This window comes from Salvelinus fontinalis, chromosome 16, assembly GCF_029448725.1.
Source record: "Salvelinus fontinalis isolate EN_2023a chromosome 16, ASM2944872v1, whole genome shotgun sequence".
NCBI classification, from domain to species: Eukaryota; Metazoa; Chordata; class Actinopteri; order Salmoniformes; family Salmonidae; genus Salvelinus; species Salvelinus fontinalis.
The window spans coordinates 38,305,441-38,324,308 of record NC_074680.1 but is presented as its reverse complement, the minus strand read 5'-3'; the positions used below and the strand labels follow the sequence as shown (position 1 = coordinate 38,324,308).

At 45.0% G+C, this 18,868-nt stretch overlaps 1 protein-coding gene across 2 annotated transcripts in view; it reads left to right on the top strand.

Annotated features, from left to right (window-relative positions):
* Nucleotides 1-18,868, top strand: part of LOC129813127 (tau-tubulin kinase 2-like) — a 65,280-nt gene that overhangs the window by 4,405 nt on the left and 42,007 nt on the right. For both annotated transcript variants that reach the window (XM_055865328.1, XM_055865327.1), the window contains exon 2: nt 13,441-13,614. In XM_055865328.1, coding sequence (XP_055721303.1) covers nt 13,543-13,614 — 72 coding nt within the window. In that variant the 5' untranslated portion in view covers nt 13,441-13,542. The remainder of the gene's footprint in view (nt 1-13,440; nt 13,615-18,868) is intronic.

Sequence of the window (18,868 nt, the reverse complement as noted above, 5' to 3'; positions counted from 1 at the left end):
TCTGAGCCGTCCGTCTGCACAGCGCCGTCTGAGCCGTCCGTCTGCACAGCGCCGTCTGAGCCGTCCGTCTGCACAGCGCCTTCTGAGCCGTCCGTCTGCCAGGAGCCGCTAGAGCCGTCCGTCAGTCAGGAACCGCTAGAGCCGTCCGTCAGTCAGGAACCGCTAGAGCCGTCCGTCAGTCAGGAGCCGCTAGAGCCGTCCGTCAGTCAGGAGCCGCCAGAGCCGCCAGCCAGTCAGGAGCCGCCAGAGCCCCCAGCCAGTCAGGAGCCGCCAGAGCCGCCAGCCAGTCAGGAGCCGCCAAAGCCGCCAGCCAGTCAGGAGCCGCCAGAGCCGCCAGCCAGTCAGGAGCCGCCAGAGCCGCCAGCCAGTCAGGAGCCGCCAGAGCCGCCAGCCAGTCAGGAGCCGCCAGAGCCGCCAGCCAGTCAGGAGCTGCCAGAGACACCAGCCAGTCAGGAGCTGTCAGAGCTGCCCTTCAGTCATGAGCTGCCCTTCAGTCATGAGCTGCCCTCCAGTCATGAGCTGCCCTTCAGTCATGAGCTGCCCTATAGTCATGAGCTGCCTTACAGTCATGAGCTGCCTTACAGTCATGAGCTGCCTTACAGTCATGATCTGCCCTACAGTCATGAGCTGCCCTACAGTCATGAGCTGCCCTACAGTCATGAGCTGCCCCTCAGTCATGAGCTGCCACTCAGTCCGGACCTGCCAGAGTCCCTCAGCCCGGACCTGCCAGAGTCCCTCAGCCCGGACCTGCCAGAGTCCCTCAGCCCGGACCTGCCAGAGTCCCTCAGCCCGGACCTGCCAGAGTCCCTCAGCCCGGACCTGCCAGAGTCCCTCAGCCAGGACCTGCCGCCCCTTATCCCGGTGCTGCCCCTTATCCCGGTGCTGCCCCTTATCCCGGTGCTGCCTCTTCATTTAGGTGGTTTTAGTTGGAGGGTGGTCATTGGGAGAGGGATACAGAAGCGGGGAGTGACTATGGTGGTGTGGGGACAGCGTCCGGAGCCTGAGCCACCACCGTGGTCAGATGCCCACCCAGACCCTCCCCTGGACTTTGTGCTGGTGCGCCCGGCGTTCGCACCTTGAGGGGGGGGGGGTTCTGTCACGTTCCTGGCCTGTTTTCTGTTGTTTTGTATGTGTGTGATGGTCAGGGCGTGAGTTTTGGGTGGGCAGTCTATGTTTTCTGTTTCTATGTTGGTTTTGGGTTGCCTGGTATGGCTCTTAATTAGAGGCAGGTGTTTTGCGTTTTCCTCTAATTGAGAGTCATATTAAGGTAGGGTGTTCTCACTGTTTGTTTGTGGGTGATTGTCGTCCGTGTCTGTGTCTGCACCACACGGGACTGTAGCGTTTGTTCGTTCGGTTTGTCATAGTCTGTACCTGTTCCTACGTGCTTCGTGTTTTATGTAAGTACTCATGGTTTAGGTCAGTATACATTCGTTTTTTGTTATTTTGTAATCCTTCCCAGTGTTTGTTTTCGTGTTTCGTCGTTTACCTTAATAAATTCATTATGTATTCACCACCCGCTGCATGTTGGTCGAATCACTACTCCTCCTCTTCGTATGAAGGAGGAACATCGTTACACCAGGGTTAGGCTCCAGGGCTAGGCTGCAGGGCTAGGCTCCAGGGTTAGGCTCCAGGGCTAGGCTGCAGGGCTAGGCTCCAGGGCTAGGCTCCAGGGCTAGGCTGCACATCTACTTTTCCAGTGTTTAATTGCTATTATGTAATTACTTCGCCACAATGGCCTATTTATTGCCCTCCCCCCCTATCTTTCCTCATATGCACACGCTGTATATATACTTTTTCTACTGTATTATTGACTGTACGTTTGTTTATTCCATGTCTAACTCTGTGTTGTTGTATGTGTCGAACTGCTTTGCTTTATCTTGGCCAGGTCGCAGTTATAAATGAGAACTTGTTCTCAACTAGCCTACCTGGTTAAATAAAGGTGGGGGAAAACATAGTCTCCATGGCTTTAAACAGAGAGATGACTGAACAGCCAGGCCCAGGCAGCAGCAGCTAGGGAATCAGACACTCCTTTAATCTCCAGAGGGCAGCATCCCAAATGGCACCCTATTCCCTACAGAGTAGAGGTTGACCGATTTATGATTTTTCAACGCCAATACCGATACCAATTATTGGAAGACCAAAAAAAGCAGATACCGATTAATCTGTCATTTTTTAAAATGTTATATATTTTTGTAATAATGACAATTACAACAATACTGAATGAACACTTTAATTTTAACTTAATATAATAAATAAATAAAATCTATTTAGCCTCAAATAAATAATGAAACATGTTCAATTTGGTTTAAATAATGCAAAAACACAGTGTTGGAGAAGAATCTAAAAGTGCAATATGTGCCATGTAAAAAATATATTGTTTAAGTTCCTTGCTCAGAACATGAGAACATATGAAAGCTGGTGGTTCCTTTTAACATGAGTCTTCAATATTCCCAGGTAAGAAGTTTTAGGTTGTAGTTATTATTGTCACGTTCCTGACCTTGTTTTCCTTTTGTGTAGTTGTGTTTAGTGGGTCAGGACGTGAGCCGGGTGGGCAGTCTGTGTTGTTTGTTCTATGTTAAGTGTCAGGTTTAATTGACCTTGTATGGCTCTCAATCAGAGGCAGGTGTTTTATGTTTTCCTCTGATTGAGAACCATATATAGGTAGGTTGTTTCACATTGTTTGTTGTGGGTGGTTGTCTCCTGTGTCTCTGTATGTTGCACCACACGGGACTGTTTCGGTTTGTTCGTTCGTTTATGTAGTCTGTTCCTGTTCGTGTGTTCTTCATAGTTTGTAAGTTCTCAAGTCAGGTCTGTCTACATCGTTTATTTGTTTCGTAGTCTGTTATAGTGTTTTTTGTGTTTCGTTTTACTTTAATAAATATCATTATGTCAGAAAATTATCACGCTGCGCATTGGTCCTCTGATCCTTCTCGCCTCTCCTCGTCTGAGGAGGAGGACGAAGTAGACAATCGTTACAATTATAGGAATTATAGGACTATTTCTCTGTATACCATTTGTATTTCATATACCTTTGACTATTGGATGTTCTTATAGGCACTATAGTATTGCCAGCCTAATCTTCAATGTTCTGTCATAATTATGTATAATTCTGGCAAATTAATTACGGTCTTATTTAGGAAGAAATGGTCTTCACACAGTTTGCTTCGAGCCAGGTGGCCCAAACTGCTGCATATACCCTGATGCGAATGCGCTTTTGTTAAATCATCACTCGTTTGGCAATGTAGGCTGTGATTCGATGATAAATTAACAGGCACCACATTGATTATACGCAACGCAGGACAAGCTAGTTAAACTAGTAATATCATCAACCATGTGTAGTTAACTAGTGACTATGTTAAGATTGTTTGTTTTTTATAAGGTAAGTTTAATGCTAGCTGGCAACTTACCTTGGCTCCTTGCTGAACTTGCGTAACAGGTGGTCTGCCTGCCACGCAGTCTCCTCGTGGATTGCAATGTAATCGGCCATAATTGGTCGTCCCAAAATGCAGATTACCGATTGTTATGAAAACTTGAATCGTCCATGCTGATTAATCAGTTGACCTCTACTACATAGTGCACTACTTTTGTCCAGGGCTCATAGGGAATAGGGCACCATTTGAGTCACCCATAGAGGAGGACGTCTCTGGTCCATTAGACCAGGCTGAGGCTGCTCTAACCCACTAATGAATTAGATTAGCAAACATTGGAGGTGTTTCCCCTAGTTTAATGACTCCTATTTACCGTGTTGACTTGACACATGTTTGTGTGTGTGTGTGTGTGTGTGTGTGTGTGTGGGGGGGGGGGGGGGGGGGGGGGCTGTGTGTGTGTGTGTGTGTGTGTGACTGCTCAGACTAATAGGAATGGAAGTAGGCCTATCATCTCATCATGACTGCTTTATTACTGTGACATGCAGCCTAGTCTTCCAGCACATTTAAATATTCCCTTTATAGTGCACTACTTTTAACTGGGGCCCATAGGGCTCTGGTCAAAAGTAGTGCACTCAATATGGAATATGGTGGCATTTAGGTCTCAACTACAACAGTGTGGACCAGCCACCTGCTGGCTGAGTGGGGTGGTTCTGGGCTGGCTCTGAGGCAGCAGGCAGCCTTCTGTACCTGTATTCATAAATTATCTCAAAGTAGGAGTGCTATTCTAGGATCAGGTGTCACGCCCTGACCTAAGAGAGCCGCTGTATTTCTCTATTTGGTTAGGTCAGGGTGTGATTAGGGTAGGCATTCTATGTTTCCTATTTCTTTGTTTTTGGCCGAGTGTGGTTCCCAATCAGAGGCAGCTGTCTATGGTTGTCTCTGATTGGGAATCATACTTAGGTAGCCTTTTTCCCACCTGTGTTTTGTGGGTAGTTATTTTCTGTTTAGTCTCTGTTACCTGACAGAACTGTTCGCTTTCCTTTTGTTACTTTGTTCGAGTATTTTTTGATAATAAATTAACACTTTTCACACTGCGCTTTGGTCCACTCCTTCCGACAACAGGCTTAACATCAGGTCTTCCCTGTCCATACACAGGCGCGGCAGGTAGCCTAATAGTTAGAGCGTTGGACTTGTAACCGAAAGGTTGCAAGATTGGATCCCCAAGCTGACATGTTAAAAATCTGTAGTTCTGCCCCTGAACAAGGCAGTTAACCCACTGTTCCTAGGCCGTCATTGAAAATAAGAATTTGTTCTTAACTGACTTACCTAGTTAAATAATGGTAAAATAAATAAATACTGTAATCTTATTCATTGTGATCTGAAAGTCAAAACTGATCCTAGATCAGCACTTCTACTCAGAGATGCTTTATGAATTGCCCAGATAGAGAGATTGAAGAAAATATATTACTCCCGCTGTACAAAAAAGTACTCATTTTCCTTCAGGAATGTATCTGACTCCAGAGAGGCAGGAGATCGGATTAGACCGTCTGTGACCTTGAAACTTATGCTAATGCAGAGTGTGTTTTATTGGTGGCTTCTCACACAGAGAGATGACGGTTGGGGTTCCCTGACTGTATGTTCCCTGACTGTACGACAACACACTAAATGCATGCTGCTCTGCTAGTCTTATCTAGGAAGAGCGAGAGAGATGCAGCGCTAGGGCCACTGTGTGTGTGGGACTCCAACAACGTGTCAACGACATTGTATCAAATTTCACTGTCTTCTTGATATCACTGTTATCTAACTGTGTCTGCATCTGTGCTGTAATTGACGTTTCCCACCCCTGTCCCGTTGCATCATGGGATTGCTCCTGTGATGGTGATACACTGTGACATTGTGATGTTATGTCATGTAAGCAAAGAGTGCTCTGAGGCTCTTTGCATAATGCTAGAGTAGTCTACTTCCTCACACAGAATGCTATAGTAGCCTACTTCCTCACACATAATGCTAGAGTAGCCTACTTCCTCACGCAGAATGCTAGAGTAGCCTACTTCCTCACACAGAATGCTAGAGTAGCCTACTTCCTCACACAGAATGCTAGAGTAGTCTACTTCCTCACACAGAATGCTAGAGTAGCCTACTTCCTCACACAGAATGCTAGAGTAGTCTACTTCCTCACACAGAATGCTAGAGTAGCCTACTTCCTCACACAGAATGCTAGAGTAGCCTACCTCCTCACACAGAATGCTAGAGTAGCCTACTTCCTCACACAGAATGCTAGAGTAGCCTACTTCCTCACACAGAATGCTAGAGTAGCCTACTTCCTCACACAGAATGCTAGAGTAGCCTACTTCCTCACACAGAATGCTAGAGTAGCCTACTTCCTCACACAGAATGCTAGAGTAGTCTACTTCCTCACACAGAATGCTAGAGTATCCTACTTCCTCTCACAGAATGCTAGAGTAGCCTACTTTCTCACACAGAATGCTAAAAATAAGTTCTCATCACTTTTGAGAGTTTGCTAATAAAGTAGGCTATAACTCGTAAAAATTCCTTATGTGAGAATATCATTGAGGTCGAATGTGTTTTACGACAGGAAAGTGGCAGAGTCTTGGAAGCATTTAAATGATCAAACACTACGAGTCTGTTACACGTCAGTGACTGGTCTAGTCAACACTGAAATAGGCCTGACTTGGTTTGTTGTTACAAGTCAGTGACTGGTCTAGTCAACACTGAAATAGACCTGACTTGGTTTGTCGTTACAAAATGTCTCGTCTCTTGGTTCTGTTATAGATATGTTATATATAGAGGGTATAGATATTCTATAGAGTGAAGCTTGCATACATTTTAGATTTATTGAACTCTGTAACCCAGAGGTAGGGTCAATTAAATTTCAATTCCAGTCAATTCAGAAAGTAAACCAAATTCCAATTCCACATTTTGTAACGGCTGTTGGAAGGAGAGGACCAAGGTGCAGCGTGGTACTTATCCATATTTATTTAATGAACACAGAAATAACAACCGTAACAGTTCTGGCTGGTGCAGACACACAACAGAAAACAACTACCCACAAACACAGGTGGGAACAGGCTAGGTTCTCAATCAGAGACAACGATTGACAGCTGCCTCTGATTGGGAACCATACCAGGCCAAACACATAGAAATACAACACACAGAACAAAACATAGAATGCCCACCCCAACTCACGCCCTGACCAACCAAAATAGAGACATAAAAAGGATCTCTAAGGTCAGGGTGTGATACATTTTACCCATTGAAAAACATTGAAGATAATTGGAATTTCCATAATGGACTGGAATTGAAATGGAATTGATCCCAACCCCGATGTAGTCTATTCCTTGAGTAGCCCTGCTGTCAGCGTGTGTGATGGGCTGCTGGGTATGTGTGGTGGTGCTGTGGGATGAGAGAGAGCTTGTGTGGTACGGCTGCACCAGGAAACAAGCCTAGGCTACTTCTCAACCCAAGGGGTCAATTTTCAATAGCCAGGTTTTGTTCATATGGCCCACAGGCCTAGGCCTCAGTTGTCATTAGCTATCATCTCCACAGGCCTAGGCCTCAGCTGTCATTAGCTATCATCTCCACAGGCCTAGGCCTCAGCTGTCATTAGCTATCATCTCCACAGGCCTAGGCCTCAACTGTCATTAGCTATCATCTCCACAGGCCTAGGCCTCAGCTGTCATTAGCTATCATCTCCACAGGCCTAGGCCTCAGCTGTCATTAGCTATCATCTCCACAGGCCTAGGCCTCAACTGTCATTAGCTATCATCTCCACAGGCCTCAGCTGTCATTAGCTATCATCTCCACAGGCCTCAACTGTCATTAGCTATCATCTCCACAGGCCTCAGCTGTCATTAGCTATCATCTCTACAGGCCTAGGCCTCAACTGGGGCGGCAGCGTAGCCTAGTGGTTAGAGCGTTGGACTAGTAACCGGAAGGTTGCAAGTTCAAATCCCCGAGCTGACAAGGTACAAATCTGTCGTTCTGCCCCTGAACAGGCAGTTAACCCACTGTTCCTAGGCCGTCATTGAAAATAAGAATTTGTTCTTAACTGACTTGCCTAGTAAAATAAAGGTTAAAAAAATAAATAAATAAAAAGGCCTCAACTGTCATTAGCTATCATCTCCACAGGCCTAGGCCTCAGCTGTCATTAGCTATCATCTCTACAGGCCTAGGCCTCAACTGTCATTAGCTATCATCTCCACAGGCCTAGGCCTCAGCTGTCATTAGCTATCATCTCTACAGGCCTAGGCCTCAACTGTCATTAGCTATCATCTCCACAGGCCTCAACTGTCATTAGCTATCATCTCCACAGGCCTCAGCTGTCATTAGCTATCATCTCTACAGGCCTAGGCCTCAACTGGGGCGGCAGCGTAGCCTAGTGGTTAGAGCGTTGGACTAGTAACCGGAAGGTTGCAAGTTCAAATCCCCGAGCTGACAAGGTACAAATCTGTCGTTCTGCCCCTGAACAGGCAGTTAACCCACTGTTCCTAGGCCGTCATTGAAAATAAGAATTTGTTCTTAACTGACTTGCCTAGTAAAATAAAGGTTAAAAAAAAAAAAAAAAAAAAAGGCCTCAACTGTCATTAGCTATCATCTCCACAGGCCTAGGCCTCAGTTGTCATTAGCTATCATCTCCACAGGCCTAGGCCTCAGCTGTCATTAGCTATCATCTCCACAGGCCTAGGCCTCAGCTGTCATTAGCTATCATCTCTACAGGCCTAGGCCTCAACTGTCATTAGCTATCATCTCCACAGGCCTAGGCCTCAGCTGTCATTAGCTATCATCTCCACAGGCCTAGGCCTCAACTGTCATTAGCTATCATCTCCACAGGCCTAGGCCTCAGCTGTCATTAGCTATCATCTCCACAGGCCTAGGCCTCAGCTGTCATTAGCTATCATCTCCACAGGCCTAGACCTCAGCTGTCATTAGCTATCATCTCCACAGGCCTAGGCCTCAGCTGTCATTAGCTATCATCTCCACAGGCTACTTGACATTCCTTCTGCACACCCAGTGGTTAATGTTCTCCGTCACTGCGAAGGATTTCCGTCATATGGATTCTGAATAGGTCTTTTTTGAGATCAGTGTAGATCCGCAACACGGGTTTGGATATGACATAGGCTAATCTAGACAGAAGCATGTCTGTTCTACAAAATATATTCCCAAATATTTTATTTTCTCTGTTACGAAGTGGGCACTGAACTGACATGCATAATTGTTGATGACACTCCGATGTTCAGACAAAGTGAATGAAATAGTCTATAATGCGCACCACAGCAGCGCTCAACTCAGACAGCGGTGAGGAGCTTACTGTAGCCGCTGGCAAAGTCATTCAAAGGCTGTGATTTATCACTCAGGATGGAACTGTCCAGTGGTACTATTTTTGCCATGTAATATTGTTATTAAAACTATAGTAGAATAGTTGACCTATTTACCTAGTCGGCTTGTTGTTGTGTGTTCTATGCAAGATTAATGTTCCTCTCGAGGCGCATTCAAGTTGTGAGAACCATAGGAGGGAAACATGTATTCTGACAAGCACAACAATTCTTCATACAATCGCTGGAAAACAATTTAGAAAGCAGTTTTGGCCTTTGAATCCAAGTGTTCCATTGCTACCATGTTTATTTCTCTGATCCTTCAATTGCGCGTGTGGCATCCATTTAACAAATTCAGTTTTACAACAGGAGTTTGAAGCAAGGTTTTACGCCTCGATCAGACCGACAGCCTTATTGCGTTTTGGTGCACAAGAAGTACATTCATTTCCTATGAAAAGGGGATGTAGAACCATCAGACGGGTGATTGACATAGCAGTGGGGGGTGAAGACCTTGACCGTTCCTCTGCACCCTCCACTCTGTGGGGAATTAAATAAAGGGATTTGTTGTTATAAAGACACACAGAATTACAGTTAACTACATTTACAAAAGGACATTACTGTAAAGTAAAAACACCAAGCTTCAACTTTATCTGTACAGTGACTCACATAGGTGTGAAGCGCACACACACTATGCAAACAGTAACACTTTGGAGACAAAGGCAGAGGTAAGAACCACAAATAAACAATGACCATGAGCGTTTAGTGTCCTCTCCAATGACCATGAGAGTTTAGTGACCTCTCCAATGACCATGACAGTTTAGTGACCTCTCCAATGACCATGACAGTTTAGTGACCTCTCCAATGACCATGACAGTTTAGTGACCTCTCCAATGACCATGAGAGTTTAGTGGCCTCTCCAATGACCATGAGAGTTTAGTGGCCTCTCCAATGACCATGACAGGTTAGTGACCTCCAATGACCATGAGAGTTTAGTGACCTCTCCAATGACCATGAGAGTTTAGTGGCCTCTCCAATGACCATGAGAGTTTAGTGGCCTCTCCAATGACCATGAGAGTTTAGTGACCTCTCCAATGACCATGAGAGTTTAGTGACCTCTCCAATGATCATGAGAGTTTAGTGACCTCTCCAATGACCATGAGAGTTTAGTGACCTCTCCAATGACCATGACAGTTTAGTGGCCTCTCCAATGACCATGAGAGTTTAGTGGCCTCTCCAATGACCATGAGAGTTTAGTGACCTCTCCAATGGCCATGAGAGTTTAGTGGCCTCTCCAATGGCCATGAGAGTTTAGTGACCTCTCCAATGACCATGACAGTTTAGTGACCTCTCCAATGACCATGACAGTTTAGTGACCTCTCCAATGACCATGAGAGTTTAGTGACCTCTCCAATGACCATGAGAGTTTAGTAACCTCTCCAATGACCATGAGAGTTTAGTGGCCTCTCCAATGGCCATGAGAGTTTAGTGGCCTCCCCAATGACCATGAGAGTTTAGTGGCCTCTCCAATGACCATGAGCGTTTAGTGACCTCTCCAATGGCCATGAGAGTTTAGTGGCCTCTCCAAAGTTACAAGGATGAAACTTAGAACTAATATGAAACAGACAATAACTACTTTGTAATTATATAACATTGAAATTACTTGTTACATAGGCCAATGTACACTAAATCCAAAGCACAAAAAACAGACAAGGAAATACATATAGTAAATTAGCTATATAAAGTCATGAAAATAAAGTGGATCCAATCCTTCTAGAAAGCAATCTTTGTTGGCCGAGCGATTTGGACCAGTATTTTATTCAAAGCTTCTATTCATAGCTGCCTTTTTTTTTAGCTTCCTGTTCGATATTCTTAGTTTGACCTTTTTTTATCCCTTGAGAAGCCGTATTTTATGCTAAAGCGATGAAATTAAAGCGATGAAATCTGTTTACAATGTAATGTAGCATGCTCGGTGCGTTCCGTCTCTGAGCCAGATAGCAATAGTTCACATCACACATAAAAGGTTCTAGGCCTTGCTTTGTCCCACCCAGGTCAAGTGCATATCCCTGGAAAGCTTATCTCATTGGCTACAGTACTGTCAAGGTGCCATAGTAGCCAATCCCCTGTGTAATGGATGCCTACGGTGCGTAAGCAGGCAACGACATATTTGTGATGCGCAAAGACATAGTCACTCCGTGGACATTCGATGTTGCCATTAAGTCATACATCATCAGATAACATCGCAATAGGCTAGATTTGCTCCTACCAACCTAAGGATTCATTTGATATAGCTACAGTTGATGTAGCTACAGTTGAAGTCGAAAGTTTACATACACCTTAGGCAAATACTTTTAAACTCAGTTTTTCACAATTTCTGACATTTAATCCGAGTAAAAATTCCCTGTCTTAGGTCAGTTAGCATCGCCACTTTATTTTAAGAATGTGAAATGTCAAAATAATAGTAGAGAGAATGTTTTACTTCAGCTTTTATTTCTTTCATCACATTCCCAGTGGGTCAGAAGTTCACATACACTCAATTAGTATTTGGTAGCATTGCCTTTAAATTGTTTAACTTGGGTCAAATGTTTTGGGTAGCCTTCCACAAGCTTCCCACAATAAGTTGGATGAATTTTGGCCCATTCCTCCTCACAGAGCTTGTGTAACTGAGTCAGGTTTGTAGGCCTCCTTGCTTGCACATGCTTTTTCAGTTCTGCCCACACATTTTCTATAGGATTGAGGTCAGGGCTTTGTGATGGCCACTCCAATACCTTGACTTTGTTGTCCTTAAGCCATTTTGCCACAACTTTGGAAGTATGCTTGGGGTCATTGTCCATTTGGAAGACCCATTTGCGACCAAGTTTTAACTTCCTGACTGATGTCTTGAGATGTTGCTTCAATATATCCACATCATTTTCCTCCCTCATGATGCCATCTATTTTGTGAAGTGCTCCAGTCCCTCCTGCAGCAAAGCACCCTACAACCCCCGTGCTTCATGGTTGGGATGGTGTTCTTCGGCTTGCAAGCATCCCCCTTTTTCCTCCAAACATAACAATGGTCATTATGGCCAAACAGTTCTATTTTTGTTTCATCAGACCAGAGGACATTTCTCCAAAAAGCACGATCTTTGTCCCCATGTGCAGTTGCAAACCGTAGTCTGGCTTTTTTATGGTGGTTTTGAAGGAGTGGCTTCTTCCTTGCTGAGCGGCCTCTTAGGTTATGTCGACATACTATTGTTTGTACAGATGCACGTGGTACCTTCAGGCGTTTGGAAATTGCTCCCAAGGATGAACCAGACTTGTGGAGGTCCACATTTCTTTTCTGAGGTCTGGCTGATTTATTTTGATTTTCCCATGATGTCAAGCAAAGAGGCACTGAGTTTGAAGGTAGGCCTTGAAATACATCCACAGGTACACCTCCAATTGACTCAAATGATGTCAATTAGCCTATCAGAAGCTTCTAAAGCCATGACATAATTTTCTGGAATTTTCCATGCTGTTTAAAGGCACAGTCAACTTAGTGTACGTAAACTTCTGACCCACTGGAATTGTAATACAGTGAATTATAAGTTAAATAATCTGTCTGTAAACAATTGTTGGAAAAATGACTTGTGTCATGCACAAAGTAGATGTCCTAACCGACTTGCCAAAACTATAGTTTGTTAACAAGAAATTTGTGGAGTGGTTGAAAAATGAGTTTTAATAACTCCAACCTAAGTATATGTAAACTTCCAATTTCAACTGTATAACTCAAACACAGTCCATATAGAAGTTTACCTTGTAAGACATTTGCTGTTTGATGAAAACGTGTAAAATAAACATTTTGACTCTCGGGGCTGGTGATCAATAACGGTAGGTCACAGGCAGACAAATAAGATATCCTCATGATCTGTGGCTGGCTTTCGGTGTGAATCAACATATTCCGTGTTCATTTTGTTTATGCTCCACAACGCTAACCGGAATGTAGGTAGCAGCCATCTTGAAATTAAGTCATCGGCTCAGCCTGCCCTTATACATTCTTATGCCCATATATAAGTTATACCAAATATTTTGTGGCACAGACCAATAGCCAAGATACTCAGCTTTCCGCAGATACCCTGCTTTTGCAGATAGGGGCTACCGTTCTCATAGCAGACTGAATTGAATAAAAACATCTAATAGGGTCCCCAAATATGGGGACTTTACATTTAAGAGGTTAAATTGAGCATTTCAGTCTTTCTACATAAAAATGATCCTGGGGAGAACACCATACCCTCTAAGCAAGGGGACTGGAATTGATCAAACTCGCAGTTTAATACATGTACGAAATGATCCGCTTTCCCTAAAAGCATGATGGTCAGGACTTTCTGACATGAAGGAGGAGGTTAATATGGCCCCAGACAATCAATCAGAGATCGACTTAAGTTCCAGTCATGGGATTTTTTTTAGCTTTAACCCCTGTGTATATAGTACTTTACATCAACAACAGATGTACACCTGTTGTACTCGGTCCATGTGACAAATACATTTGATTTGATGTTAACCATGTGTTGAGGGAGCCTCAATCAAAGCTATGTCTAAAGGGTTGGAACTTTCCAAACAGTACATTTTTGTCATTTAGCTGACACTCTTATCCAGAGATACTTACAGATACTTCAATAATTAGAGTTCATTATATTCATTATTATATTCAACAGACCACAGTATATTGTGGTGGCGGTGGTGGTCTTATGTGTGTTCTGCCTCTGTCCTGGGCCTGTTGTTTAGGTCTCTACAGGGACCTGATGCCCGGCTCAATCTAATACGGCTGGTGGTAGTTAGCAGGAGTGGTAGCAGAGGAAGAACCACAGTGAGCAGCAGTTTGGCGGGATGAGTGCTGCAGCGACGGACCAAGCTGACATCCTCACTGTGCTTGTCCTGGTCAAGGAACGATGGAAAGTGGTAAGTGTGTGTGTGTGTGTGTGTGTGTGTGTGTGTGTGTGTGTGTGTGTGTGTGTGTGTGTGTGTGTGTGTGTGTGTGTGTGTGTGTGTGTGTGTGTGTGTGTGTGTGTGTGTGTGTGTGTGTGTGTGTGTGTGTGTGTGTGTGTGTGTGTGTGTGTGTGTGTGTGTGCGTGTGTGTGTATAAAAAGTAACCAATTCTCAAACTTGAGTAAAAGTAAAGATTCTTTAATAGAAATGGAAAAGTAAAAGTGAAAGTCACCCAGTAAAATACTAGTTGAGTAAAAGTCTAAAAGTATTTGGTTTGAAATATACTTAGGTATCAAAAGTAAATGTAATTGCTAAAACATACTTAAGTATCAAAAGTAAAAGTATGAATAATTTCAAATTCCTTATATTAAGCAAACCAGTGGGCACAATGTTCTAATTTTTATTTATTTAGGGATAACCAGGGGCACACTCCAACATTCAGACATATAATTTACAAACTAAGCCTGTGTGTTTAGTGAGGCCACCAGATCAGAGGCAGTAGATGACCAGGGATGTTCTGTTGATACATGCGTGAATTGGACCATCTTCCTGTCCTGCTAAGCATTCAAAATGTAACGAGTACTTTTGTGTATCAGGGAAAATGTATGGAGTAAAAAGTACATTATTTTATTTAGGAATGTAGTGGAGTAAAAGTTGTAAAAAATATAAATAGTCAAGTAAAGTACAGATACCGCAAGGGACCAGGGACATGGTGCCATGTGAGGTTAGTGTAGCTGGGACTGGGACCTTATGGGACTGTGACCTCTACTGGGACTGGGACCTACTGGGACTGTGACTGAAACCTACTGGGACTGTGACCTCTACTGGGACTGTGACCTACTGGGACTGAGACCTACTGGGACTGTGACTGAAACCTACTGTGACCTACTGGGACTGTGACCTCTACTGGGACTGTGATCTCTACTGGGACTGGGACCTACTGGGACTGGGACCTCTACTGGGACTGGGACCTACTGGGACTGTGACCTCTACTGGGACTGGGACCTCTACTGGGACTGGGACCTCTACTGGGACTGTGACCTACTGGGACTGTGACCTCTACTGGGACTGTGACCTCTACTGGGACTGTGACCTACTGGGACTGTGACCTACTGGGATTGTGACCTACTGGGACTGTGACCTCTACTGGGACTGTGACCTACTGGGACTGTGACTGAAACCTACTGGGACTGTGACCTCTACTGGGACTGTGACCTCTACTGGGACTGTGACCTACTGGGACTGTGACCTCTACTGGGACTGTGACCTACTGGGACTGTGACCTACTGGGACTGTGACCTCTACTGGGACTGTGACTGAAACCTACTAGGACTGTGACCTCTACTGGGACTGTGACCTCTACTGGGACTGTGACCTACTGGGACTGTGACTGAAACCTACTGTGACCTCTACTGGGACTGGGACCTACTGGGACTGTGACCTCTACTGGGACTGTGACCTCTACTGGGACTGTGACCTCTACTGGGACTGTGACCTACTGGGACTGTGACCTACTGGGACTGTGACTGTGACCTACTAGGACTGTGACCTCTACTGGGACTGAGACCTACTGGGACTGAAACCTACTGTGACCTCTACTGGGACTGGGACCTCTACTGGGACTTGGATCTCGACTGGGACCTACTGGGACTGGGACTTGGAATGGGACCTCTACTGGCACTGAGACTTCGACTGTGACTGGGAGAAGTAGGCAGGGGTAGGGTAGCACCATGGCTCCACTTCCTGTGTATAGTAAATTATAATAAATTATTTATATATTAAAAAATATATATATTTCACCTTTATTTAACCAGGTAGGCCAGTTGAGAACAAGGTCTCATTTACAACTGCGACCTGGCCAAGATAAAGCAAAGCAGTGCGACAAAACAACACCACAGAGTTACACATGGAATAAACAAACGTACAGTCTAACACAATAGAAAAATCTGTATGCAGTGTGTGAAAATGAAGTAAGGAGGTAAGGCAATAAATAGGCCATAGTGGCGAAGTAATTACAATTTATCAATTTACACTGGAGTGATATATATGCAGTTGAGGATGTGCAAGTAGAAATACTGGTGTGTAAAAGAGCAGGAAAACAAATATGGGGATGAGGTAGGTAGTTGGAATGATGGATGGGCTATTTACAGATGGGCTGTGTACAGCTGCAGTGATCGGTAAGCTGCTCTGACAGCTGAAGCTTAAAGTTAGTGAGGGAGATATAAGTCTCCAACTTCAGTGATTTTTGCAATTCGTTCCAGTAATTGGCAGCAGAGAACTGGAATGAAAGGCGGCCAAAGGACGTGTTGGCTTTGGGGATGGTTGACCAGTGAAATATACCTGCTGGAGCGCGTGCTACTGGTGGGTGTTGCTATGGTGACCAGTGAGCTGAGATAAGGCGGAGCTTTACCTAGCAAAGACTTATAGATGACCTGGAGCCAGTGGGTTTGGCGACGAATATGTAGCGAGGACCAGCCAACGAGAGCATACAGGTTACAGTGGTGAGTAGTATATGGGGCTTTGGTGACAAAACGGATGGCACTGTGATAGACTGCATCCAATTTGCTGAGTAGAGTGTTGAAGGCTATTTTGTAAATGACATCGCCAAAGTCAAGGATCGGTAGGATAGTCAGTTTTACGAGGGTATGTTTGGCAGCATGAGTGAAGGATGCTTTTTTGCGAAATAGGAAGCCGATTCTAGATTTAACTTTGGATTGGAGATGCTTAATGTGAGTCTAGAAGGAGAGTTTACAGTCTAGCCAGACACCTAGGTATTTATAGTTGTCCACATATAAGTCAGAACCATCCAGAGTAGTGATGCTAGTCGGGCGAGCGGGTGCGGGCAGTGATCGGTTGAAGAGTGTGCATTTCGTTTTACTAGCGTTTAAGAGCAGTTTGAGGCCACTGAAGGAGGTTTGTATGGCGTTGAAGCTCGTTTGGAGGTTTGTTAACACAGTGTCCAAAAAAGGGCCAGATGTATACAGAATGGTGTCGTCTGCGTAGAGGTGGATCAAAGAATCACCCGCAGCAAGAGAGACATCATTGATATATACAGAGAAAAGAGTCAGCCAGAGAATTGAACCCTGTGGCACCCCCATAGAGACTGCCAGAGGTCCGGACAACAGGCCCTCCAATTTGACACACTAAACTCTATCTGAGAAGTAGTTAGTGAACCAGGCAAGGCAGTCATTAGAGAAACCAAGGCTGTTGAGTCTTCCGATAAGAGTACGGTGATTGTCAGAGTCGAAAGCCTTCGCCAGGTCGATGAAGATGGCTGCACAGTCTTTTATCGATGGCGGTTATCATATCGTTTAGGACCTTGAGCGTGGCTGAGGTGCACCCGTGACCAGCTCGGAGACCAGATTGCATAGCGGAGAAGGTACGGTGGGATTTGAAATGGTTGGTGATTGTTACGTTTCTGTGTTGTAGTTTGTATTTGAGTGTGTGTGGTTCAGGAGATGGCTTGCTGAATTCTCCCCAAGTAGCTGATTGGTCAGCCCCATTCATGATTGGAGCTGACCCCTCCCCCTCGTCAAGTTACAGCTGTATCCGATTAGACTCCTTCTGAAGCTATATAAAAGCCAGTGTTCTGTTCAGGAGAAAAGATTGCAGAGAGCGGGAGATCATAACTGAGAGATGATTGCTGAGAGTGGAGGCTGATGGCTGTGAGGGTGATATACTGTGTTGGTTGTTCTCAGAGGGAGTTTATTAGTGTGTCCTGTGTTGGTTGAGTGAGAGAGCTGATTGGTTATGTCTTTTGTGTGTCAATAGGACACAGTGTTTTGATTATTGAAATTGTTTGGATAATTCTGTTTCATTTGTTACCAGGGGGGAAGGGGAAGGCACCTAGGGAGTGTTTAGGCAAGAGGCCCATGGGCATACATATACCCGTAGTATATTCACTGTCTAGGCACACTAGGTAAGACCTGGGCGGACCATCCCCTATATTTTGGTTAGCGCACCAGGAGGTGCTAAGTTAGGTGGTAAGGTAGGAGAGGGGGCTTTGATATTTACTTTCTTTGCTTTGGTTCCGTCCAGCCCCTTTTCCCCATATTTCCGTATGAAGGAATAAATTCCTAGTAAACGGAAAATTCTCTGCTTTTGTCATCCTTACTCGCACCTACAGTCCATCCATCCATTTCACTTCACGGGGAGTTGAGTTGTAGCAGGGTGTTGCGTTCCCTCTTCTTAGAGGCGTGCGTAACAGTGATCTGTTTGTTCACTTGGCTTTCGAAGACTTTAGAAAGGCAGGGCAGGATGGATATAGGTCTATAACAGTTTGGGTCTAGAGTGTCTCCCTCTTTGAAGAGGGGGATGACCGCGGCAGCTTTCCAATCTTTAGGAATCTCAGACGATATGAAAGAGAGGTTGAACAGACTAGGAATAGGGGTTGCGACAATGGCGGCAGATAATTTTAGGGAGAGGGTCCATATTGTCTAGCCCAGCTGATTTGTAGGGATCCAGATTTTGCAGCTCTTTCAGAACATCAGCTGTCTGGATTTTGGTGAAGGAGAAATGGGGGGGGGGGGGGGGGGGGCTTGGGCCAGTTGCTGTGGAGTGTGCAAAGCTGTTGGCCGGGGTAGGGGTAGGGGTAGGGGTAGCCAGGTGGAAAGCATGGCCAAACGTAGAGAAATTAAATTCTCGATTATCGTGGATTTATTTCTAGTCTCAGTGCAGTGGGCAGCTGGGAGGAGGTGCTCTTATTCTCCATGGACTTTACAGTGTCCCGAAACGTATTGGAATTAGTGCTGCAGGATGCAATTTTCTGTTTGAAAAAGCGAGCCTTTGCGTTCCTAACTGACTGTGTGTATTGGTTCCTGACTTCCCTGAAAAGTTGCATATCGCAGAGACTATTCAATGCTAGCGCAGTACGCCACAGGGTGTTTTTGTGCTGGTCAAGTCTGGAGTGAACACCAAGGGCTATATCTGTTTTTCTTTCTTTTCTTTTTTTTAAGGGGCATGCTTAAGATGGTGAGGAAAGCACTTTTAAAGAACAACCAGGCCTCCTCTACTGATGGGATGAGGTCAATATCCTTCCAGGAAACCCTGGCCAGGTCGATTAGAAAGGCCTGCTCGCTGAAGTTTTTTAGGGAGCATTTGACAGTGATGAGGGGTGGTCGTTTGACCGAGGACCCATAACAGACACAGGCAATGAGGCAGTGATCGCTGAGATCCTGGTTGAAGACAGCAGAGGTGTATTTAGAGGGCAAGCTGGTCATGATATCTA